The sequence below is a fragment of the Bactrocera latifrons genome, unplaced genomic scaffold, assembly GCF_001853355.1.
Source record: "Bactrocera latifrons isolate USDA-ARS-PBARC rearing strain unplaced genomic scaffold, ASM185335v1 scaffold_98, whole genome shotgun sequence".
NCBI classification, from domain to species: domain Eukaryota; kingdom Metazoa; phylum Arthropoda; class Insecta; order Diptera; family Tephritidae; genus Bactrocera; species Bactrocera latifrons.
The window spans coordinates 374,213-400,373 of NW_017537689.1; the positions used below are offsets into that span (position 1 = coordinate 374,213).

A 26,161-nucleotide genomic window follows, 5' to 3' on the forward strand; every position below is an offset into this window, starting at 1 on the left:
ACAAATATTTTTAAAATTTCAATACCTTATTTGGAATTAAGAATTGAAAAATTTTTTACTTAAGTTTTTTGTTGAAAAAAAGTTAGTTTGACAAAAGAAAATTAATTGGTTAAAAACAAAATTTTATGCTTTTTTTTGCAATTCAAAAATTATTTTAATTGAGATTTTAGAGTTAAAAAATAAAAAAATGCAATCTGATATAATTATTTTTTATGCATTGTTTGCAACACTGTTTAACATTAAAATGAAAACACAGTTTTCCCATTTATAATTTTTTTATTCAATACTTTCAAAACTTGTATACAAAACGTTGTGTAAACGACTATTTAATTTTCTTAATATCAGACAATTACACCTATAAGCAAAGCCAATCGAAAATAAACCCCCAAACACTTTTGATGCAATTTAATATTTTTTCTCAATCAAAATTTGGCAAATTCACAATACAAATATGTATATATTTTCAGTTTTCCAATATTTTACGTTTATAACTTTAGCTACAACAATGTAAAATTAACAATCGTTTAAGTAATGCATTTTTACGAACCTATGTATATATGTATGTATATTTTTTACGAGTACACATTTTGTTATTTCTTCAATTTTATATTTTAGCAATAACTCTCCTGGCTTTAATTTAGTCTAAGCGCTTACTAATTACTTTATATTATAAAAATGTTGAAAATAACACAATAAAACAATCGCAAATCGTCCAAAACACACAACGCCATCAAATAGTAATTATGTTGCAACGCCACAACAGTCTCATGCCGCATGCCGCATTGCTTGTTTATCACTTGGCTGCCCTATTACGTGTGCAAAAAAACAGTTTACTTGTATTTCTTCATGAAGTCGGCGTGGAAGTTTTGGAATTTGTCCAACATGATCTTCAGCTTGTCGGTTTGTGGCAGAATTGTGGTGCGGAAGTGATATGTGCCCTCTTTTTGGCCGAAACCGCTGCCGGAAACAATGCAAATGCCTGCAAAATTTTATGAAATCATTAAACAATTAAAATGTATCAACATTATTGTGAAGTGGAGTTCACTAACCAGTTGATTCCAGCAATTCAAATGCATAGAAAGTGTCGGGTGCCATGTTCTTCGACTTAGCTGCCGCAATGGCCTTTGGTGGTATGACGATTTGTGGGAAGGCGTACATAGCGCCCTGCACCACATTCACCTTGAAGCCTTCGAAGCTGTTGAATGTTTTGTACACCAACTCGGCGCGCTCCTTGAGGCCATCCAAAACAGCGGTCCTTTCAGCAATATATTGCTCGTATGAGGGCTCGCCCTTCTCCGGTGGATAAACCTACAAATATTAAAATATATTATAAATAAAAATAATGTGAATAAAACTTTAGCCTTTCACTCACCAAAGCGCTCACCGCCACCTGACCGGCGGTGGTGCTGCACAGCCCCGCCGTTATGGACTTCGTTAGCATAGCTTGCACTTGTGGGCACATATTTAGCACCTCCATGTAGCCACCACGTATGCCACATTCACCCAGATAACCTTTCGATGTGGACAAGAAGCTGCACAACTCCATTTCCCTATAGGGTGAACCCATCTCGTAGGCGACACTTTTGAAGGAGTAGAATTTCGAGTTCGGGTCGTAGATATTCGCCTGATATACTTCATCGGCTAGCAACACCAGCTTGTGTTTATGCGCGAATTTGATGACGTCAACAATATTTTCACGTGTTAACACCTGACCGGTGGGATTGCCCGGGTTGATGACGACCAGCGCACGTGGTTCGCTCGTCTTCCGTGCTTCATTGTAGGCGCGTTCCAGTTCGGGCACTTCCAGACTCCAGTTTTGCTCTTCATTCAGGTAGTAACCGATGCGGGTCATGGCGTATTCGGAGATGGTGGCCGAGTAGAGTGGATATTGTGGTATGGGCACCATCACGCCGGGACGTTTGCCGCCAACCTTCGCGCTGCAAAAGGAAACAAATTATACGCAATTAGTTTTTTTTATGTTGCAAAGGAAAGTGGAAATGCTCACCGCACAAGTGAGAGTATGCTTTTGATGCCGGGAGTGGCACCTGCAGTCAGGTAAATGTTCTCCCAGTTGGATGGTATGCCATCACGCTTCTCGATGAAGTCAGCCACTTGGCGGCGTATCACTTCGATGCCAGCGGAGTCGGTGTATGAGCCGACAGATCGACCTTGGCAGCCATCCAAGATGATGCGTGCGCGCTTCTTCACATCCTCGGGGTAGGCGGGCGAGTCGAAAAGACTAGTATCACATGTAAGCGCGAGCAGCTGTGTGTGGAGAGAAGAGGGAAAAGTGGTTATACGGATTTAACAGCAAAAATGCAATTTCTTCTTTGAAATGTTACCTGTCTCAAAAACGTAATAGGCTTTTGTCCCATAGCATGGCAATCTCCAATATTGGCGCGAATCACTTGGTCGAAAGGTTTCTTCACGCCCTAAAAAAACAAAAATACGTGTTTAGAAAATATTTAATATTAATAATATTTGAAAATAATTAGAAGTATTTTTTAATAGAAATTAAAAATAAAATTTTTTTTATCATAAACAACAATAGTATGTCGAAATCTAAAAGCGTGCATGAAGCCTTTTCGGAATAGTTGTTATTGTAATTGTACCGAAGTTCTTTTAAACATCATCGTAAGTTCCAAAAATATTTCTATTTCGATGAGCTCAGCCTAAGGAAGTAAGTCAAGTTGAGTTTGTCGCAAAAGTCTTTTGTTTTAGTTAATTTTTAAGGGGCACACCTAGTGGAGATAATTGAATGCAATCGACGTTTTTTTTTTCAAAATTTGATGTCCTCGCGAAAATAAAGGCTAACATCACCGCCATCCAAGAAATGTCATGGACAGGACAAGGACTGAGGCGACCGGGGCCCGAAATATGGTTATCTGTAGTATTAGATTCCAGCATAAAAAAATTCATCAAAACACCTGGCTGTCTCGAAAAGCCCCCAACCAGATCGATCATGTTGTGATAGACGGAAGACACGTCTCCAGTGTTTTTGATGTGCGTGCGCTCCGAAGTCCTAACATCGACCCGGACCACTATCTTGTTTTTGTAATAGATGGTACGATGAGGAGTGCCGTGTCGCAGCGGAGAGGAAATGGACTGCCTACCTCGAAACGTTACAATCGACCACAACACGTGAAGGATGGGATTTATATCGGGAGCAGAAGAGGGAAGGGAAGCGAGACGAATTTACAGACAGAAAAAGAGAGAGGCCGAAAAGCGTGAGTACGACGAGCTTCACAAGCTGGCCGATAGAGGTAATGCTAGAATATTTTACGAAAAAATGATGCGGCGACTAACAGAAGGTTGCAAGACCGGTAACCGATGCCCAGAGCATACTAAAATTGTGAAGATCCTTCAGAATACTGAATGAGAGTGATAGCATAACACCAGGAAATGGTGAACCCCATTCCCCAATCTATGATGATGGGCGGACATGCCATTGCCCGATCATGAAGAAATTTGAACAGCAATTACCCATCTGAAGATGGATTACCGGCGAAAAAGAAGTCAGCGGGAGTAATATCTGGAGACCGGTTAGTTCCTTTGGATAACGGTGTTTCAAGGAATTCTTGTTGCATAAATCTGCATAATGTTGCATTGCGTGCGGTATTGTCGTAAACAACAAAGCTTTTTCACTCTTTTACGAGCAAACATATTGAGCCATCGCTGTCACATAATGGTCAAAAAATGCGAGACTTTGAAAATATGCCAAACTGTATATTTAGAAATCGATATAAAATATAGCCTACCCTATATCTCATACATGGTACTTAAACCTACCCTTTTCACAAGGAATTATACTTAAATTCAGTATGAAATTGACAACACTGATAACACTCTCAAGTGCACTCATATTTAAGTGTGTCCAAAAAACCAACAGGCTGATATTTTTACTTACTATCACAAAGCGATAAGAGGTAGCTGATTAAAAAGCAGCAAAGAAAGTGGAAAATAAATATTGAATGCCAAAGTGTAATCAGCAAATATCATGCGAACAGCCAAACAAATGGTGAATAGGTATTTTTTTTCTACATTTGGTTTTTGTTTTCTTATTAGAATTATTAATTATTATTGCCCTTGTTATATCACCAACTTGATTAACAAAGTTTAAAATCGAAAGCCTTAATTAGTGAGTATCATACTATGTATATAGTATTGGTAAAAATATAGTAAGACTTTGTTCATAATTTTAAAATTCTTAATTCATTCTTCTAAATCTATGTCGTCCCTGTCAAAGTAATCCATCTTGGCAGTCCTCGAAACAGTTGTTAAAGTCAATTACTGACTTTGTACATAGCACTCCAATAGTATTACTTGTTGACTTGTTTGTCCGTTAGGAAGGAATTCAAAGCGCACCACACCTACATAATCGGCTCACCTTTGCCATCATATTCAGCCGATTGATCGTCTGTTTCCAGATCGTAAGCATACATCCAATACTCATCATCAGTAATAATAAATTTCATGACATCCCGGTAGTCGGAAATCATTGTGACGTTAACGCGACGCTTTTTTTTTCGAAAAAGTTTAGTGATTTTAAAACCAATCGAGTTTTCACTTTTCTTAGGCCCAAATGATATTTCTCTCTTTCACTGATCCGTTCGATATTCCAACGAAACCAATAAAATCTCGACATGTTCACCGTCGATTCTTAAGCACCGATTTCGTTATTTTATTGACGTGTTGATTATTAGTTGATGGCCGACCTGGACCTGGATTTAACTGCTGATCTCATTCGGTCTATTTTTCAACTAGTTATGAACTAGTTAAGCTTTTCGTTATGTTTTCAATATTTGATATATGGTTCTTCGTACAATCTCTCTAAGTGATTTGTGAGGTGTGAATGTCAGAAAGACTAAAAATTTCACTGCACTATATGAATGAAATTAATATCAGATATATCTATTAAAACCACAAAGCAATAAATTGTATAATGGCAAATAGACTAAATAAATAAATAAATATATATTATTTTTTTACATATGCAAATAACTTTATATTTATTCAWTTTATTATGAGTGCAGCGGTGTGAGGCGTGGGTGTTAAATTTCAGAATATTATATGTATTATAAAACTCACATTCAAATGACCTGTTCGTTATACCATCTATGTATGTATAGAACATACATACATAATTTATATATAATGTGTATCTTGCCATAAATTTGTATTCAAGCTGCGCCATTTGACTGTGAAACGATAAGCTTTTGTAGTAAAAGAATTTCTCAGACAGATTTTCTTCAGCAAAGTCGAATACGCAAGCCAGCGCGCTAAAATAAATATTAGTCCTGATACTGCAATATCAATCAGCTCTTACAAATTTGGTTTTGTCGGCCGTTTGGAACCATTTAAATACTTCTGGAAACAACAAAAACCTCGATATAGGATGCCATACAAGTTAACGCAAAAAAGCTCATGTACTGAACTTCCATCGGCGATCCAGAAGACTATACTATTACTGTTGATGAAAAGTGGGTTGATTAAGACAATGTCAATGTAAAAGAGCTATAGTCGAATGAGCCGGCGCACAGGATTGACGGTTAGGAAGGTTTTAGTATGTGTCTGATGGGATTGACAGGGAGTTGTCTGCCTTGAGCTGCTCCTCTACGTTCATACTCTAATTTTAAGGAATCAATCGCTCACAAGTGTCCAACTTTTACCAATAGAAAATGAATTGTACGCCATTAGGATAACGACATGTCGCATATATCGACGTGGCCGCACTAGTTCCTATCAAAGGCGAAAGACTTTGCTGGTGAAAAATTAATATCTATTGTCCAAGTTGCGGAGTGGGACGATGGTTTCTATTAGAGTGATATTATTACTTTCAAAATAATATAATAATGATTCCAAAATTAAACAATCTTATTTGAGCAGAAAATTTAGGGGTTAATTGCTTGATAATAATACAATTTTTTGGTTTATTAATCAGCTAGTTTGTCGACTAGGTGATAGTAAAATAATTAAAATTTTCTATCTTTTGGCAACAGTGATTCAAACTAATGAAAACGCAGCCTCCTTTCATCTCCAGCCGAGTGTTTTCTGCATTGAAACGTATAGACCTTCATATATATCATAAAATATATGTATGTATGGTATATATATAAGAAGTTCTATAAATACTCAATAAGTGCTTGCCAATTGAATTTCTTTATCAGTATTTAGCACTATTTTTGATAAAAGAAGCCTGTTGCCGTGGCGTGCTGTTTTATGACACTCAAATAACGTGCTATTGGTGGTATGGTGAAATGAAATAAAAGGCGGAATCTAAAATAAAAGGAGAGTACTTATATACATACATACTTATGTATATAATTAAAGCTTAATGGTCTTTTCATACCACAAAAAATTTCTCAAATATCATTAAGAAATAATCAGTACTGTTTTTGTAAAGTTTTGTTATGACTACAACAACTAAGTACTTTATATATTCATATAATACATATGCATATATGTACATATGTCCATGGTTACCCCTGTACTCTTGCTTATATGCCTTTATACGCTTAATTAGTAATTAAGTGCTAATGACTTTATGATGATTTGAAATTTTTTTATCAACGAAATTAGTTGTATGCATACTCGTATATATACATATATATTATATATATGCACATACATATGTATGGTATATACACTCATATCTTAAATTAATCCCATCATGCATTGGCTTTGTGACATTTTAATTACGTAATTGTATGACAGCCAACGATCACGCCAATATTTAAGACACCACCAACAACAACACAACTTGTTTACGAACGATATAAACATGTGTAATATTGACTGCCAGGCAATAAAGTCTTTTCTTTTTATATATAACGATCACACTTTTGGAAGCTTTATACTCATTGAAGTGATGGGCGTGAAAGTTCAAAAAGCTCAAACAGTATATAAAGAAAGAATATTCGCTGTCACTTATATAAAATATATTAATAATAAGCTTTATTTATTTAAACTACTGTTCCATGAGTTGACATTTGAATATACATATGTAAACAATGTTAAACATATATATGTACATATGTATATACGAACTTAACTGCCCGTCTTTTGACAGCTGTCTTTCCAGAAATTCAAGTTAAATAAAATATAACTTAGCACTATCAAAATACTAAAAGCTTTTAAGGAAATTACATTTTCTATCTTTGAAGGCAGCAAAAATGATTATATCAACGAGACACACCCTTAGAAGTAAAGTGATGTAATTTTTTCCAACAATTCAATTGAATTAGGTCAAACTGATTATTATCCTTTTAGAAATTCCATATTTATATACATGCATATGTATGTAAGTAATGATATTAAGCAGAAGGTGCGGATACATTGTAAAAAATAGGGAAATATGTTTAGTGTTATGAAGTGGACATTTAATTTAAGATAAGAGTCTAAAACAGCTTTTATAAGAAAAATTTTGGAATATTAATATATGTATGAAAATCGAGATCTTAAGACTTTTTAGGGCCGTTTTAAATAATTTTCCAAAAAAGTATGTAAATATTTAGATCGGATAATTATATGACTATTGAAAAAAATATAAAACATTGTGAAATAATGGATATAATAGTAGCATAAAACAATAATAAAATCGGCAATTATAAAATAACAAAATAAAATTGAGTAAAATATTGAATTAAAAATACTGCTGATGATAGAATGAAGATCTTTCTTGATTGCATTAAAGGGAAAAAATAATTATCATGATCTTGCAACATGTTGCTACAGAGTATACAGACAGTATAAATTAAAAATAATCTTATTAGATATAGTTTTAAATATATACTATACATTTAAATGATTATGGTGATAGGACGACTTGAAATCCGAGCGACTAGCTCTCGTCGAGCAAGTGATAACATAAATAATAATTGAAACATATTAATGAAACTTAGTATGCCGGTTTCTTGGCAAGGAGTATCCGCAGTAGTAGGGGCATCAGTGGTATAAAAATTTTGAAAAAATTAGAGGTTTAATCTAAATTTTTTCCAATATCCAAATTTGCTCCAGACAAATAATCAACCACCCTAATCGACACTGTAAAAATTGATGAAATCGAGTGATAACCCCGCCCACTTTCATATGACGATGCCGTTAAAAACTACTAAAAACGCGATAAATCCATAAATAAATACGCCAGAGATATTAAATTTTACCATAATTTTTATAAGTGTAATTTATCTTAATATTCTTATTATTATATAATATACATTCCAGCATGAAATAAGCAAAGTCGAACTAGAATCATGCTTACTTCCCATGTAATACAATTTTAAATTCCATTTGAGTCTCTCGCTTTTTCGTATACAGAGTTTAAACTTTGCCCGATAGGTGCTCTTAAAGTGCCCCTAAGGTCCTCCCTTCGGAGAAAACTATTCAAGCCACAGATACTGAATACATATGTGGATCAAAGTTCCAAAAGCGAGCATTTTATCGAAAATATCGGTCAATCTGTGAGATATGTTATGGAAATTGGGAGAAAATCCTTTTCCAATAATAAATGAGTTATTTCGTTAGTCCCCATATACAAATAGCAAAGCTTTCGAACTTTAGTAGACTTTATAAGATAAAAAACAGGTGAAAACTTGCCCTAGAACTCACAGAACTTACACATTATTGCACTTCAAGGTATTTCCCAAGTTTTGATCCTGGCAAGTTGTAAGAGTATGAAATGTTGAGTTATACCCGAAATTAGCCCTTCTTTACTTTCTATTTTTTTCTCTTTTTTTGTGGTGTTATCTTATTTCGTATTTTTTTTATCTGCCAGTTGGATATTTTTTAAATCGCAGGTTATTTTGTTTTACGGATTAATAATCTTAAATATGCTTTTTGCTTCAAACCAAGGTGAAGGCCGCAAAAACTTCAGCAATGGGTGACTTTCTTGATAATTTTTTGAAGTATATTCCTTGATTTTGTATAAATATAACTTCATAATTTTAAAACAATTCATACATAAGCTTTCTTCAAATAAACATTAAAAAAAAAAAACGGATTTTTAAAACGAACATGCCCCTAAATTGAAGTTKTAATTCAATAAGCTAGCTGTCACACCTTTAAATTTTTTACCTCTCGCTATCTCTCTCTCTCTCTCTCTAATTATAGGGTTAATTATGGAGTTATAGTATATTTACAAAAATTGAATTGAAAAATTGAAAAATAATAACTAAATAATTTTTTCACAATTTGTTGATAATAAAATGTATTAAGGATAAAAACAATAAAATATAACAAAATAGTTGGTATTTAATGAAAAAACTTTATTAACATATTTTTTCCGGTGTAAAATTAAAGCTAAATATCAAAACATATATAGCAAAAGGGTGGAGAAAATGTATTCAGAAGAACTACCTAGAATAATGAAAATGAATTAGCCCTTCAGTAACTTATGTATTATATGGTCAAGACAAAATCATGTGTATCGAAAGTCGTAATACGACAAAATCATTAAATACTTATCTATGGACATATGTATGTATATACTAACATACATAAGCACATATGTGTACAATACAGTAAGACAAATAAGGCGACAAGGATTATAAATAGAGCGCAACTAAAGATATAATGTGGCAAGAAAAGTGCAGCGCAGTTGCAAAGGCACTGGAATAGCTTAAGGTAATTGCACATGAAATGCTTTCTGATCCAAGCAAACCCACTTCATGTACTTATCCAAAAGCGTAATTAAAGCGTGATAGAAAATTTCCACTTGGCCTCCTTGAAACGGGCACACCACTTGCACCTACATAAGTGCAAGTATTTCACACCGAATGATTTGTCATCAATGAAAAGTCGCGTTTGCCGGCATGTGTGGTGTCAAAATATCACGAATGTGAGCAACATATACATACATACATGTATATGTGCAAATGCTGTATAAGCACACCCATAGCTTGTATTAGCCAAGGATAGTCCATATTTATATATGTAAATCTGCTCTCTTGAGGAGAGTGGATGAAATTGACGTCGTCGGTTGAAGTGCGATAAAGGGACGAGGTAAATAACCCCACATGCAACGTCTGTTTAAGACGACATGACGCATAAAGTTGTTGCTTTTGTTGGTTTTCGACTTTTTGTTGTTTTGCTGTTTGCTTCTGCGCATGTTGGCACCAAACATATGTATTTGCAGATATGCATAGAAATAAGTGTATGTATGTGCAAACATATTTACACTAAAGATGTGGTGTTTCAGTGTTGTGGCACAACAAATTAATGGTTAGCCAAATTGTTGGACGATGGTGAGGCTTTCGATGAAAGCTCGAACATAAGCAATATAAACATGCATACATATGTACTTTAGTGGATTAAGTGCGGACATAAATAAGCGCCCACAATTTTGGGGAGTCAAGAAATCATTGATTTTTTTACAGTTCTCTTTGGAAGTGGTTTCAGTGGTGGATTTTTAATAATGTTGTTATTTTGGAGGCATGTTTTTTTGTTTTTGTGTTGCTTTCTATCAGGTGTGAATACAATTAAATTACAATGATTCGTGTACATTCTCATCTACGGCAGCTATATTTTCTTGACTTCCATACAAACTAAATAAAAAAGCATTTTAATTGTATTCAGACCTAATAGAAAGCAACACAAAAACCGTGGAGAGTCTATTCGGGGTCGTTCGCAGAACTCGGGCTTACGTATGGAACGACTTGGTACATTTTACGTTGAGATCTTAAATTGAAAGTATACAAAATACAGCTTCCGCTTAACTGAAACTTACCGACCTTTCCAAGCGATATCGTTTCGTTCTATGGGCTCTTGAAAAGTTCCAAGAAGTTACGATGTTTTCGAGCCAAATTTTGTTCAGCTATAATGCCCATTTCTAGTGCAATTGGTATTTAAACAAGGAATATTGCCGCATTTAGAACAAAAAACAACCTGGAGAGATTCAAGAGTTGCCATTTCATACAGAAAAAACAACGGTGTAGTGATTTTTTTGGACCGATGGAATCAAAAATGGTACCGGTGAGCACGTAACTTTCAATTGCGACCGTTATCGTGCCATGAGAACCGACTATTTGATGTCTGAAATTGAAGCTCGTGATTTCGGCGATATTTGGTTTCAACAAGACGGCGTCACATCGCATTAATCAATGGATTTATTGAGAGAACACTTCGGTGAGCAGATGATATCACTTTTCGGGCCGGTTGATTGGCCACCAAGATCGTGCGATATGATACTATAAGACTTTTTATGCTCGATATTTCAAAAACAGTCAAACAGAGACAAACAGATGGGCATAGATAAATCGGCTCGCCCCACTGATCATTTTTATATAAATAAGTATATACTTATAATTATCCAACCACTCTAATAAAAATCCCATGACTACAATGCTTCAATGATGACGTTAGACATATTTTACATCAATTTGAGGCAATATTATTTTCTCTTATTCTTTTAAACACTTGCAAATACATATATACATATGTGTAAGCGTTTACTTATATAGGTAATTTATATTTATTGGTTTCGCGTCAGAAGAATTTACATAAATATCTCAATTTGGCATCACATGAAGGGGATTAGATTTATAATAAACTTCTTGGATTTTGTGACTATACTATATACAAACATATTACACATATATTGGATTTTTTCTAATATAAATAAAAAACTAAAATTTCGCTATGAAAAGGAAGGTAATCCTTGCCCTGGGTCTAAACAAAGTGTATCAAGTACTTAGTTTAAACATTGCATCGATTTTATTTACTTTTTACTCTCACTTGACAAAACAAGCAGCCAAAGCGAGTGTAATATGCTAATAATACTAAGTAACCGTAAAAAATCCCAGCTTTGTAGTTAATTTGGCTCACTCGCTGCCTCACATTTTATGCAAATTCAAGATTAATGACCGGCAATAAGCACAAAATGAGCAAATAGTGAAATGCAAATGAGTTTTGGCAAAGAAAAGCAAAGCAATAAGGTTAAATAATTTAAAAATTACGTATTTGCCAATGTGATTATATGCGGTAATGCCATTTGAAAGCATTTTCAACAATCTGAGCTGGCAGTAAATGTCGACTATTTAATAGACGAGTGTATGCATAAAACAAGTTATATACATATGCATGTGGGTATGTAGGTGAATGCATTAAAGTATAGTAGATGCCTGCACATTTCTATAATTACCCAAGTGCAATATGTTACGCTATTGAGAACTATTGTAACCCTACATACATGAGGACAATAGTATAATCGGTATAACGGACCAACAAGGATTTTAGATGTACGCTGGAAGTAGAACGGTCCCTTAGGAACGTCTGTAATAATACTGAATTTTAAACATTATAAATTTGACTCGATTTTCCACCGAAAGGCGGACTTCACATGATTCGCAGTGCAGCAAGCACACTATTAACTTATGGCATAAAATGGTATACAAAGATTTTTATCTTGATTTTGATGAATCAGTTCGTGTGGAAGCTATATGCTTTGTTCGACCAACCTGGGCAATATTTTCGGAAATTAAACCCTTGCTTTTGACAATAATCCACGAAAAATTTTGTGTAGATATGTGGTCAAATAAAATGTTTTCCATACAAGGGCAAGTTTTTGATTGATAAGTTGGTACGGCAGCTCTGTCCTATACTGGATGGATATCCTCGGTTACGACAAATTAGCAGCTTCTTGAGCCGAAAATTACGTGTGCGAAGTTTCAGATCAATATCTCAAAAACTGAGAGACTAGTTCGTGTATACACGAATAGACAGGACGGTTATGGCTGAATCCGCACAGCTGTTCACGCTTATCATATACATATATGTATGTATGCATGTATATTGGGTCTCCAATCTTTCCTTCGGGGTATTAAAAACTTCGTGGCAAACCTAATACCGTCTGTTCAAAGCATAACAATAAACGTGACATTTATTCTGAGGGCTATATCGTATCCTGTTTCCTTGAATACCTCCTTCTCATATTCATTCATCAACTGAAATAAGCACCTTATCATATATGCCATTTGAAAATATTCTATGCCAACTACACTCTGTTCGTGCCGATTTTAAGACCTTCTTACTATACTTTTTCTTCATACAATTTACACTGAGGTCCTTAGCTACCGTGTATTTAAGTGAAAATCAATTTTCCATTCAGTCTAAGGAAAGGGAAGGACTCAATGCGAGCGTGCCACTTGTCCTTGCCTCCGCTTATGACCAGTATATATACACTATATATACATATTATACATATGTATAACAATAAATATTTGTAATACTCTCCATAAGTAGACGGTCATGCTTTGGCTGAAGACGGCAGTTGCGTTGTAATTTTTTATTTTCCTATAACAGTCACGAGCTTGTGGGTGCCTTAGTAATAAAATAATTAATTTTTCATGCAAAATGTGCATTTGTATGTATGTTAAACTAAATTTATATACATATGTAAGTGGCACTTAAATTTCAATTATAAAACAAATTTCAAACGAGGCGCTTATTATTTATTTTCTTTTTGTACCCTAAAATAAATTAACTGAGTAAAAACATATTCCCATAAGTAAAATGAATAGTGTAACTGTAAAATTGTTTATTGTTGTGCTAAAATTTGTAACTTGCCAAGGTAAAAGCCGGAAAAATATATACATACATAATTTCAAATAACATGTCTGGCAGATAGACCGCTATTTTGGCAAAAATTCAGCCATACACACTGGGGTACAAATATTCGGAATTGGGACCTTTAATCGGAATGGTCTGATATTACATTTTTCTGACTCAAGGGAGTATACCCTCACAAAAAATGTATAATAAGAAGCATCATTGATGCATAAAAATCTCGCTTTCGACTGTAAATTCGCCAATGAATTTGACACTCGAAGTTCGAATGCAACGCCGAATGGTAATCCGGCCAGCCAGAATTTCAGCATTAATGGGGATCAATTGTCGATCGCTAACCAATTATTTACTTTTATCTATCCTTAACCAAAAAATTAGTAATTGCCTGCGAAAAGCTTCTAAATAAGCTAATAAACAGGTAACATCAAGGCAATAATACAATAACGATATAATCCGAAAATATTGCCATAAATATATTTCGCGAGTTCGCTTATAATTTTCTTATATCACGAATTCATGCACATAGCACTCAAATGTAAACACACATGGACGCAGCACCTGACTTACTATATACATAAGTATGTAAGTCTAGAGCAACGCTAACTAGCCTTTGATTAGAACCAAGTGGGCTCTAATAAACTACAATGCCGTAGCACGCAAATGGGTAATGTAAGCTTGCCGGTAAACTTGTTGGTGGGCAGAAAAATGACGGTGATCGCCTTTCGGCGTGCGGCAAATGCATCCGCTTTTCGTTTTATGCCATAAATTGTTCATTTAATTTTTGTTGTGTTGTGCTATTTTCACATTTGTTTGCGAATACTTTTATCTTTGCTCTCGCAATGCAAACATATGTATATACATAGATACATACGTCTATATACTAAGCAAATATTGTATTTAGAAATGTTTGTTTACGACGGATATTAGGTTGGAATGGATATTTTCTTTTCTTGAGTGATGGTGATTTTGTATATAGATAATAATCTATATGTGTGTATAGCGTAGTGATACTCATGAGCGGATAAAGAAATATAAATATATATTAAAAGTGTACTATCAGCCACTTATTTTTGTTTGCGTTGCCCTCCAACAGATACTAAAAAAAAACATGTTCGAGTTTGTCAACAATTTTTATAAATTCAGACACAAAATTAGCATGGAAACAAGGAAGCAGAAGTAGAACGGTCGTATACTGAACTTTTGTAAACTAGAAGTAAGCTTTTTGGTACACAAACCCTTCTTGAATTGCATTTCTTTTTCGCACTAGTGTAACTCATGTACTTATGGCTCTACATTAACACCGGCTTGATATAATAAGCACACACGAATACGAATTAATGAATATTAGAATACAAATGTCAAAAGTAATTAGCGAAAAAGGGGAGCGCGTGTTTTGAAAACCAGTTTGCACTTTATATTGTTGAATGCACGCAGACCATAAAGAAAGAAAAAATAATTTCTAATCAGAATTTTTTACGCACAAAACAAACTGAACAATGAAACTTCTTAGAAATTAATATTAAAATAATATAATGAATTAAAATTATATATTGTTTTTTTAATTTTCAAGCAGATTTTTAAGATCACTATTCGTTTTCGAAAATCTCTCTGAAGTTCTGATTTTGTTTGTAATAAAATTTTAGTGCAAAAAGTAATTTTGTGGAATATTTTTAGATTATTGTAGCCCCTCCTATAACACACCTGTCCTATATTATCACACGTTTCTATAATTTTATTCTAATCACTTAATTATTTTTTATTGGCCTAACCCAAAAGCTAAGCTTCCAATTTCATACAACGTAAATTTCAATTTGTTGAGCTTTTTCGCCGGCTGACTTAATGAATTGCTTTTTGTGCAAATGAAATGCTCAAGGAATAACTAATTAGTGTATGGCTTAGAATTGTTTTATTTTTTTATTAAATTAAGTCACATCTTTTTTTATTTTGCTTTATATTTTTATTCATTAGCAAAGTAATAGCATTATTTGATGGTGAATTTTGCTCACAGTTTAAAATTTTTTATACGCTTAAGGCATTAATTTATAAATATGTTAACATATATTTTTTAATATATATATATGTATATGTAAAATGAAAGCCGGCAGAATTTTTTCATAGCAATTCTCATAATTATTATTTTTTGTTGTTTTTGGTTTTTAGTTTTTTTGCAAATTAACGGGGTTTTAATAAATAAATAATTGATTTATTTGTTCCAATTGAAGAAAAATTTTTAGTTTTTTTTATTCGCAAGAATTTTGAGATAACTATTTAAGATTTTTATTTTATAAATTTCGATCAAAACAAGTTTTATTTGCCAGTTAATTGAAATTATGCTATTTTCAGTATAATTTTTTACTTAAAGATTCGGTTAAATAAGAGAAAGAATAATAATAAAATAAAAACAAAACCTGATTTTGAACATTCCGGTCTAACATTTTAGCTAATTGGAAATATTTGTTTTTTGAAAAATCGAAAAAGTATGCTATTTTTCTTTTACTTATGTTTCTAAATATTTCATTATTCCGTTAAAATAAAAAATAATAATAAAATAAAAATAAAACGTTTTTATAGCAATTAAACAAAACCGAAACTTTGAGCATACCTTCCTAATGTTTTGGCAAGACAGTTATGCCAATTGGAATGTTAACTTTCATGCATAAACAAAGGGATTAATTGACAGCTGATAAAATGTCAAAGAGAAAAACAGCAAGGAATAAAATAAATAAAATTGTAAGGCTAAATATTTTTGAAAGCAAGTGTTTTTAATACTAAAAATGGTGTTTAAGTAATTTTTAGTGTTTTTTGCCACTTAATTGGTTTTCTTATACAACTTCAAGCTGCCACTCACCTGCTGCAACTCCTTCTCGATCTGTCCAGCACGTATGACTAGTGGACCACGCACAGCGTACTCCAATTCGATGAATTGTGGATTTATGTTGTCTAGCGACAAACATTTGTCCGACGCGGCGGCATTATGCGACGATGACGAGGACATTTCGCGTTTGGCGTTTATAAAAGCTGCTGCCGGGAGTCTACAACTACGGCTGGTATTCGCCTGCGCGATGTTCGCTAGCGAAGCACTAAATTAGTCGAAAGAAATAAAGTAAAGTTTGTGAGTCTTTACAAAACTTGCTATTCACTAGTTTTTAATTTTTTAGAAGCAAATAAGCAAGCGTTTGTGGCATGCGCGATGCGATCCGTACACTTTCACTACGTTTGTCAAATGATTAGCGAAAAATTAAGGATTACAACGACAACTGCGACGGCGACGGCAACGGCGACGACGAAACAACTCTTCCAACGCGTCGCGAGCGACTGTGTATTAAGTGTGCACAAATAGCCAAAAGTAGGCAAATCAAACGGCGCGTTGGCTGTTATGTACGAGCGTTTTCGAACCGTGAGCGATAAAGAAAGTGTGTACAGTAAACGACAAATAGAAACGAATTAAAGTAGTGAGATAAAGCGTAAGTAATATTAATGCGATTTTACAAAGTAAGTTGTATGTATGTATATATGAGTAAAACGACTGATACGAAATGCAACGCATTGACAAACAGAAACGTCAAAGTGAACTGCGAACTACAATTCCAACTAGGGTAGCTTACTTCCAATGGCGATAGACGGCAGTACTGATGCGATTCATGTTTTTGGCTTTTGCTTTTGTTGCTCCTCTTCCTCTTCCTGTTTATTTTTGTTTTGGTATCGAAAGTTCGCTTTGCCTGTTGTCAGTGCGTGTGTGTATGCGTATTGGTTGGTGGTTGCGGGCTTGTATTGGTACTGTTAACTTTTATGTGGCGCTGGAAGTTGTTGTTAGTATAAGTTGCTAAAAAATAAACAGAGAATATACGAGAAAATAAGAAGAAGAATTAGTAAGAGAGCTATAGAGAGAGAAACGCGGTGATACATAAGGGGTAGTGAGCGTGTAAATATTAGTTTGAACCAAGCAAAGCTGTTTTTTACTTTGTTTTTGTATACACAATTTTGCTTGTGACTTGACATTTAACTTTCGTGTGTTTTCTGCCCAAACGCCCAAAAATAATGGAAGCGCAATGCGAATTTGGCGCTAGGCGGAAATGTCAAAATATCGACACCGTACACAATACACAAGTGACAATTTGTTTTCGTTGAGCTTTTAGCTGAGTCACGCACCACCAACAGCTATCGGAAGCTGCTAACGTTTGCTCTGCAGTTTTTTGAGCGGGATACTGATGGGAGAGTACATTTTTGTTGTGCTCTCATTGTCGGCTCATTTGGCAAACGGTCAAGAACATACCTCTACAAATTAAAGTCTAAAAAAGTCATATATGCAAATGTCTTTAGCATAAGTATGTATATGAATACACATATTTACATTTCTTTCACTGCTGAGCAACAACAGCAATGTAAACAAAAATAAATTTGCGTATATTTTGGGCTTAAAAAACATTCATAAATTTTTTTTTATGAATTTCACAAAATTTTGGCAAACGGTGCGCGGCTGTAAAAAATGAAAAATGTTTGAAAACAAAGGTACTTATATACATATGCATTGTATGTATGTACATATATGTACTATGTATGTAATAAAATTCTATTAATCACTACATATATCATTTTTGAATTTTGTGTGCATTTAAAACAAAGAAAAGTTTTGTTAATTTTAAGAAATGAAAATTTATATTATTTTTTCACAAAATTTTTGATCCCTCGGCCTTATGGAACCAGCAGACATTGAATACATTCAATTATGTTTCAGAATAACTTTAAATGTGTCCACTAACTGAAATTAGTTTGTGCTTTTTAAATATATTTTTACAATTGAACATTTGTGAGAAAGAAAACAGCTGACGAAACAACAGCTGAAGTACAGAGAAAACTGATTGCGGCTGTTATGGGTGAGAAAGAAATTAAAAAAAATAATAATAACAAAAATATGTCTCTGGCACAATTCATCCCTCGGCAGTTAATCTAAAATCTCAAGTTATAACCTGAAACAGCTACTTTTATAGTACATTAATCTCTCAGAAGCCGAAAATTATTCATTTTTTGCATTTACCATAAATGGGATACCTTTATTTATTTATTTATTAAAGGAAATACAATTATGAATAATTATACTACCTATGAAATATAACAGCACTAGCGACAGGGCCTTCAGCTGAGATACCTTTTTTATATTTTAATATTTTTTTGAGTGATTTATCAAATACGTTTCTTATAGGGTCTGTCTTCGAATACCTAAAGCAATACACACCCACAAAAACGCACCACTCAATATCAATCAATACTTGCCTACTACTGAAAGATTTTACACTTGACTTTTGAGTGCTCTTCAATTTTTTGTTTGGCTTAAAAATTAATAGCGTTGTAGTATTGTTGGGCTTTGCGTTGATAACCCGCACTTAGACTGCATATTAAAAAACAATTAATATATCGCGGAACCGTATTAAGTAATTGAGGGCATAAATATTTTTTTTTATAATTGCTATTAAACTATAAATTCGGGAAAATCAACATTCTTTTAACTCTTTTCCGCAATATAATATAAAAGTATGTCTTCACTGTAACATAGCGTTGACTTATGTTGCTTACATATGTATTTCGGGGTTTGTTGCAATATGGAAACTAACAATTTTATATTAAAGTTCGACAATTTTGATGGTATGCATACTTAGATCGTTTTGACTTTCGAGCGCTATTTGTGTTGTTTACAGTAACTTAAAATATTCTTCTCGAAAAAAGGGAATTGAGGTGACATTTACGCCCGATTATTTTTTATAAATTTCAACGTGGTTTAACTCATCAAGAGGGCATAGATGAACTTAAATGAATTTTTAACTTATCGATTGTAAGGGGAATTCAATCGAGGTCATAGATAACTCCAAGAGGAGTTTTGTGCATGTCGTCCAAAGTTAGTTCTTGCATCGGAAGCTATTGATGCTGAGCGCAAACTGATATTGCAAGATCGTACTGTGGTCTATCGTGAGATTGAGACAACTGTGGGCATTAACGGGTCTAGAGTTATCTTCCCCATAGTCCCGATTTAGCACCGAATGACTTCTTTTCATTCCCCTATTCTTATTATTTTCTTTTTATCAGTTTGTCTAGTAAGAAATGCCTCTTCCAATAAGTACAAAGTTGTACGAGTAATGATTATTTGAAGGCAACTTGATAAGATTCTCTCACGCAATGTAGGTAGAGGTTTAGGTTAAGCTTATAAAAATTTATTGATGCATGATTAAGAGTATTCATACAGCTTTATCATTATTAAATTTAAAAATATGCTCAAACGAGTTCGAATGTTCGATTTGTGTAATTAAATCAAATATTATATTTAGTTATTGCGCAGTCTGACGTAAGACTTACAAGTAAATTGTACTTTGAGCTTATAAAATCTATGAACAGAATCGGAGCAAATTTAAAAATTATAAATAAATAATTTTATTCGGAAGTAAAGCAATAATTTCTACATTATAAAAGTGTAAGCTTCTCGAAAGTGCTTGCAATGGATTAAAAAAATCTAAAAGTGTATAGTATGACATCTCACGTTGAGAAATAGTTTCCAGATACCGAATAATGGAACATTAGTGTAGGAGCTGTTTTTAACAGAAAATATCGGTTAATCCTTAACGTACCCTTGAGTCCAAACGGGGACTCAAGTCAGTACTTTCTTACTTATTACTACTTTTTTTATTGTTTCATGAATTACTCCAGCTTCCATATACTATATATACAGCTTATTTTAGAAGATTTTATGCCGAATATGTCGGTCAGCGTGTAAATAAAATCGTTTGATAATCCCGCCCACTTGCCATATAACGGTGGTGTTAAAAACTAGTAAAAGTGCTATAAATCAATAACAAAATAAGCCAGAGACATTAAATTTTACCCCCAAGATTTTACATGAAGGCTTTATAGGAGCCGAGGCAAAATCGGGCGCTTACCGTGTCACCACCTACATTTAGGTGAAAGTCTAGATCTTGGGATCTACTGCATCGATTTCAAGCAAATTCGGCACACTACTGATATTCCTATGTAAAAATGCGGAAATGGGCGAAATCGAACAACATCCTCTCGTACCTTCCATATAACATAATTCCGTCTGATTATTTCACTTCCCAGCATACAAATCAAGCACCAATGAATATATCGGGATAAAACTTCGCGCCGAAAGTGTTCTTGAAGTATGCCACTTTTTGACCAAAAACTGTTAAAATCGAGCCAAAACTGTTTGAACGCTTTGGCACGGAATATGTGTACCAGACCGAAAATATCGGCCAACATGTGAGATATATACTTGAAATTCAGAGAGCTTACTTTCCTGATAATAGTATTTCAGTGTGTTAAAATGTGTGTTGAATCCGGTAAATACTTCCCTAAGTTCCCATATATATTTAATATAAAGATTTTCGAACTTCAGTCTGACTTTATACCCATATATTGGCCAATATGTGAGTTACCTCAATGAAAATGAAAGATCGTATTTTACTCATACCAGTTTATTTTTGTGCATAAAATGGGTGAAATTGGGCGAAGACTTGCCCCAATATGGCTTACCTTACTTCATATGATGTGTGATTGTATGTGAGGTATTTAATGAAACGCTAAGAGTATTTTATTGGTCTGTGGCATGCTAATTTTACGTAGCATTGGCAAAAATAAATAAAACCGACTCAACACTTCCCTCAACTAATGTATTTTATTCACGATTTCATCCAATATTGGATGGTTAATGCTTACCTAACATTTTTTTACGAAAATTTTTGTCACCATCTGATGGATTTTTTGGGTCTTTAATTATTGCAAATTGCAAGAGTATAAAATTTTCGCTTACACCTGGGCTTACTGCTTCCTTACTGCTTATATATGGTTTTAATAAGTTTATTTTTAATTTATTAAGTTATGAGACGATGATCTTTACGGTTCATAATTAAAAATTCAACTTTATGTTGAAATTATATACATTGTTCATAGAAAATAAAATTAAATTATGCCATAGAAATATCAAAGTAAGCAGTAAAATTGTAAATTGTCTGTTTTCTTTGTTTTTGTTTTGTACTTTCTCACTACTTTATTAGCACTCGTATCTTTAAAATAAGCCAGATTCGCTATCAATATTTGTATTTACCATACTTAAAGAGTATTTGCTCGTGTTTCTGGCTTTGTTATAGTATAGGTGTAATTAAAATAGTTTCTTTGCATTAATAATATAAAAAATCCCAAACTAAATGGAGTAATAGACCCAAGCGGCTCACATTGCAAGACAAAACATATCGCCTGACTATACAATATGTTCCTAGGTATGTATATACATATGTATGTATGTATGGGTAGATCTGGGTTTAGTGATTAAATCACATAAAGGCATTAAAATTATTTATAAAACTCTTATCTAATCAATTTTATTTGGTGCTAATTTTTTGGTAAACATGTTTATAAGTGTGTGTGTCCAAAGCGAACAAAAAGCTTCGCATTTAAATTAATTTAATTATAATTTTGGTTGCACATATGCATACGCACACACACAGACACATAAAATAATGTTGAAGAAATTCACTGGAGTAATTTTAAAATATTCACTGCACAATAAATTAAATGTATACATAAATATGTATATACTATACTTTATTTCCATCCTTCTTGACGCCGTTTTACATACGCAAAACTTCAGAAATATTAATATTTTTCCAACCATCTCTTTATATATAATATTACTAAAACCCCAAAAATGATTAAAAATACTAAATCAGCACTATTTTGAAAATAAGAAACGATTTTAAACACTTTACATATGTAGCTGCTTTTTGTCTATCATAAATTGCTTTCTTAACATGTCTAAAAGTTTAAGCGAACTTGAATTCTTACACGCGTTTTATCAAAATTATAGCAGAAAAATAGAAAAATAAGCAAAATTCGCAATATTTTTCCATATAAGGCTTTTCAATAAGGCCCCACAAAAGGACGCCGATAGGGACAGCAAACGAAACGAAATTAATCAAATTTACTACCGAAATTCAGAAACAGTGACCTCAACTTTAAGAGCGCTACGTCCAATTTATGGTCGTCACAATCATCCTGTCAGATCAACAATTGAGCGTTTAGTGTAAAAATTTGAATCCATAACCACAATACACAATGTCCATAGTGTCGAGAATATTGCTGACGCTAGCACCTCACTTGAGGAAGACCTAAATCAGTCCCTTACACGTCGTTCTCAAGGGTTGGGTATCTCTGTGACGTCGTTATGGCGAATTTTGCGAAAATATCTTGGTCTAAATCCTTACAAGATGAAATTGACGCAAGAACTAACGCCGTATGATCATCAGAATCGTCGTATGTTCGCGAATTGTGCTGAGCAAAAACTTGAAAAAAATCCAGATTTTCATCGAAAAATCATCTTCAGTGATGAGGCTCATTTCTGGCTGAGTGGCGTCGTCAATAAGCAAAATATGGGTTATTGGTCAGGCCGCAGTTCACACATACACCTTGAGGCACCATTGCATACTGAAAAAATTACGATTTAGGGGCCGGCAGCGTCATTGAGCCGCACTTCTTCCATGATGATCAAGAAAAGCACGTTACTGTGAATCGTTACCGCTAAATGATAACCCGGATTGGATGATATGACTCAAATTGGATGATATGATATGGACAACAGAAAAAGATGGAGACTCAATAAATTATAGCAGAGTACATATGTATATAATAAATCAGCGTGTCGAGCTGAGTCAATTTAGTCATGTTCGTTCGCTTATCTCTCTGTCTAGTCCTTTATTTTTTCAGCTCAGCTTTTTTCTCCAAAAATATTTCCCTTTGTCGGTCGCCGCCGATATCGGACGAATAATGGTTATAGCTGGCAAACCCATTAATCCATATCAAGTTCTTTTATAGAAAACTTTTTTATTCGATGAAATATCTTCACATAGCGCTTGGCATCGGTTTTTGTCTAAGGCAACAGTACAATTTCGGAAGAAGTTGTTTAGATCGGCATACTCGTGGCATACAAGCTGACACCGATTGAAATTGTCAAGTTCTAGTATAAAGCCTTTTTGTGAAAGGTGTTCTGGTTTCGGTGCAACCGAGTTAACGTTTTCTTTATTTTTAATAAAAACAAGAAAAAACGTTAGTTTCGGTTGCACCGAAGCTAAATACCCTTCACAAGTGCATTTCTGTTAGTAACTATGTGTTCTGTTTGTATGGTAGCTATATGCTATATTAATCCGATCTAAACAATTTTTCGGAGATTATATTATTACTTTAAATGCGAATTTTTCCATACAAGCCCTTGATTCCGATCGTTCGGTTTGTATTACTTATAGTGAGCAGATCAGAACAATTTCTTCTGATATTACATTATTTCTATAAACAATAACTCACACCAAATTTCGTGAATATATCTTGTCAAATGCAAAAGTTTTCCATAAAAGATTTTGATTCCGATCGTTCAGTTTCCGATCTGAACAATTTCTTCGGAGATTACATTGTTGGCTTAGAAAATAACCTGTGCCAACTTTTGTGAAAATATATTGAGAAATATGAAAGTTTTCCATACAAGAACTTGATTACGATCGTTCAGTCTGTATGGTAGCTTTATGTTATAGTGGTCAAATGAGCAGCTGTTTGAAGAGAAAATGAAGTTTGCAAATTTTCAAAACGAAATCTTAAAAACTGAGGGACTAGGTCGTATATCAGACAGACAGACGGGCATGGCTAAATCGACTCAATTTGACATACTGATCATTTATATATATGTATATACTTTTTAGGGTCTCCTTCTGTGTATTACAAACTTTGTGACAAACTTAATATACCCTATTCAGGGTATAAATATAGCTCAAATAACAGTATAGAATTTTTTTTGCAAATTTAAATTTTTCTTTGTATCGATAGTAAGGATAGCACACCCTGTAGGCACATAACATATAGTATATCACTGTATAGGAACATATGTAATCAATTAAAAATCATTATCACACGCCTTTATACATTTTCCATCAACTAATTACTTTTATGGCCAAGTTTTCACGCCTTTAAATTCACAAATTGTCATCTGTTTGGAGACCACGCGTTTATCAGCACTTTTAAGCACTCGTTCTATGCTAATCTAATAAAGAACAAGGCAAAAAGGTAATAAGTTGCGCAACATGTGCCGAAAAACAGCGAATATTGGAAGAATTTAAAAAATAAAGAAGCAGGTAGAAGAGAAGAATCTGCAAACGTGGACGTATACACTTATATACATTCTTATATATTTATATATGTATATGTATTAGTTTTCACTATCTAAGTTGTTTACTTCTTTAGCCATTTTCAATAGAAATTATTATTTTGTTATTTATACGTTGTCGAGTGAGTACAAGCAATTAAGACAACAATAATTAGCGAAGAATCAACAAGAATTCTTAACGAGAACACTTAGAAATGACAAAAGCCGGCAATCGTGACATTCCAACGCTGCGAAAACGAAAAGTCCGCAGTCAAGCCAATTCAATGGCAAAGCGCGTTTGTAGCGCTGTTTGCCGACACAGACGGATACTCAACCTGCTGCAGCCGTGAATTGCTGGCAAAGTGGCAAATGGGTGCTGCATAGAAGTGGGTCAAATGCAGCTTATAGCGACAGTTTTTTCTTTTAATTTTTGCTTTCTTCTATAAACTAAACACACGACTAGCCAAATGTAAGAACGATGTGGAATATTACATTTTCTCAGGCAAAAAAAATGTTGTATATTTCTGATTTTCTGCATGCAAAGTATTTATTTCGTTCTTTTTAATATTTTTTTTATTTTCTTTCTACGTGCTAATTGGTTCACATTACTGCTCACTCGTTTTTCATATTTGCTTTTCACTTATTTATTATTGCATTTGCTATTTTATGTGAGCAATCGCGATAGAACTCTTTCGGCGTTCACTTAATTAATATAAATATTTATCTTTGATTTTGCAGTGATTTGCACAAACAACTCTCTTTTTATATAAATTGTGTATAGTAGACGTAATAATGTCGATTAAGTACCCACCACGCACTACAAACGCTCCAGCTAGACTGTTGAGTACGTTTTCATTCCGGTTTGCAGTCGCCTCAAATTTAGTGACTTCGCGCTCTCTTAGCTTTGTATGGTGTTGGGTGGCATCCAAAAAGCTTTGCGCAAACGAGCGGATGTAAGTTCGCTAAAAAACAGCATATGGCCGCGTGAGCTTAGCGGAGAGTGCTGTTGGAATGCTACCAAAAATATTTCTTGTATATGAGCAACATAAATGTGTGAGCATGTGTGTGCTGTGTATAATGAACTGAACTGTCAAACGCATCTCCGAAATATTGTTTACAAACAAATCAAATTTAAATAAAAATTGCTGAAAATGCATGGAATTTAAGGTGCTTGTGTGAATTCTATTCGAAAATGTAAAGATAAGTGCTAAAATACACAAAACTTTGGCTAAAAATTATAATTAAATAAGTAAGGCGAATTGTTCGCGAAAATGAACATAATGTTATGTGAATACATTCTTCTTGAGAAAAGCGTAATTGAGTTATACAATGTAGATGTGTAAGAAAACAAGAAAGAAAGTAAACTTTTGCTGCAGCGAAGTTATGATGCCCTTCACAGGGGCATTTGTTAAAGCA

At 33.8% G+C, this 26,161-nt stretch overlaps 1 protein-coding gene across 1 annotated transcript; it reads right to left on the bottom strand.

Moving 5' to 3' along the window:
• Nucleotides 1-256: 256 nt before the first annotated feature.
• On the bottom strand, nt 257-25,600 carry LOC108977972 (alanine aminotransferase 2). Its single transcript, XM_018947984.1, has 8 exons — nt 25,557-25,600; nt 17,166-17,383; nt 16,409-16,640; nt 2,343-2,432; nt 2,006-2,265; nt 1,373-1,937; nt 1,050-1,308; nt 257-979 (listed from the first exon to the last, which is right to left on the bottom strand). The coding sequence occupies exons 2-8, from the start codon at nt 17,201-17,203 to the stop codon at nt 831-833; spliced, it is 1,593 nt and encodes a 530-aa protein (XP_018803529.1). The 5' UTR covers nt 17,204-17,383; nt 25,557-25,600; the 3' UTR covers nt 257-830.
• Nucleotides 25,601-26,161: the final 561 nt, after the last annotated feature.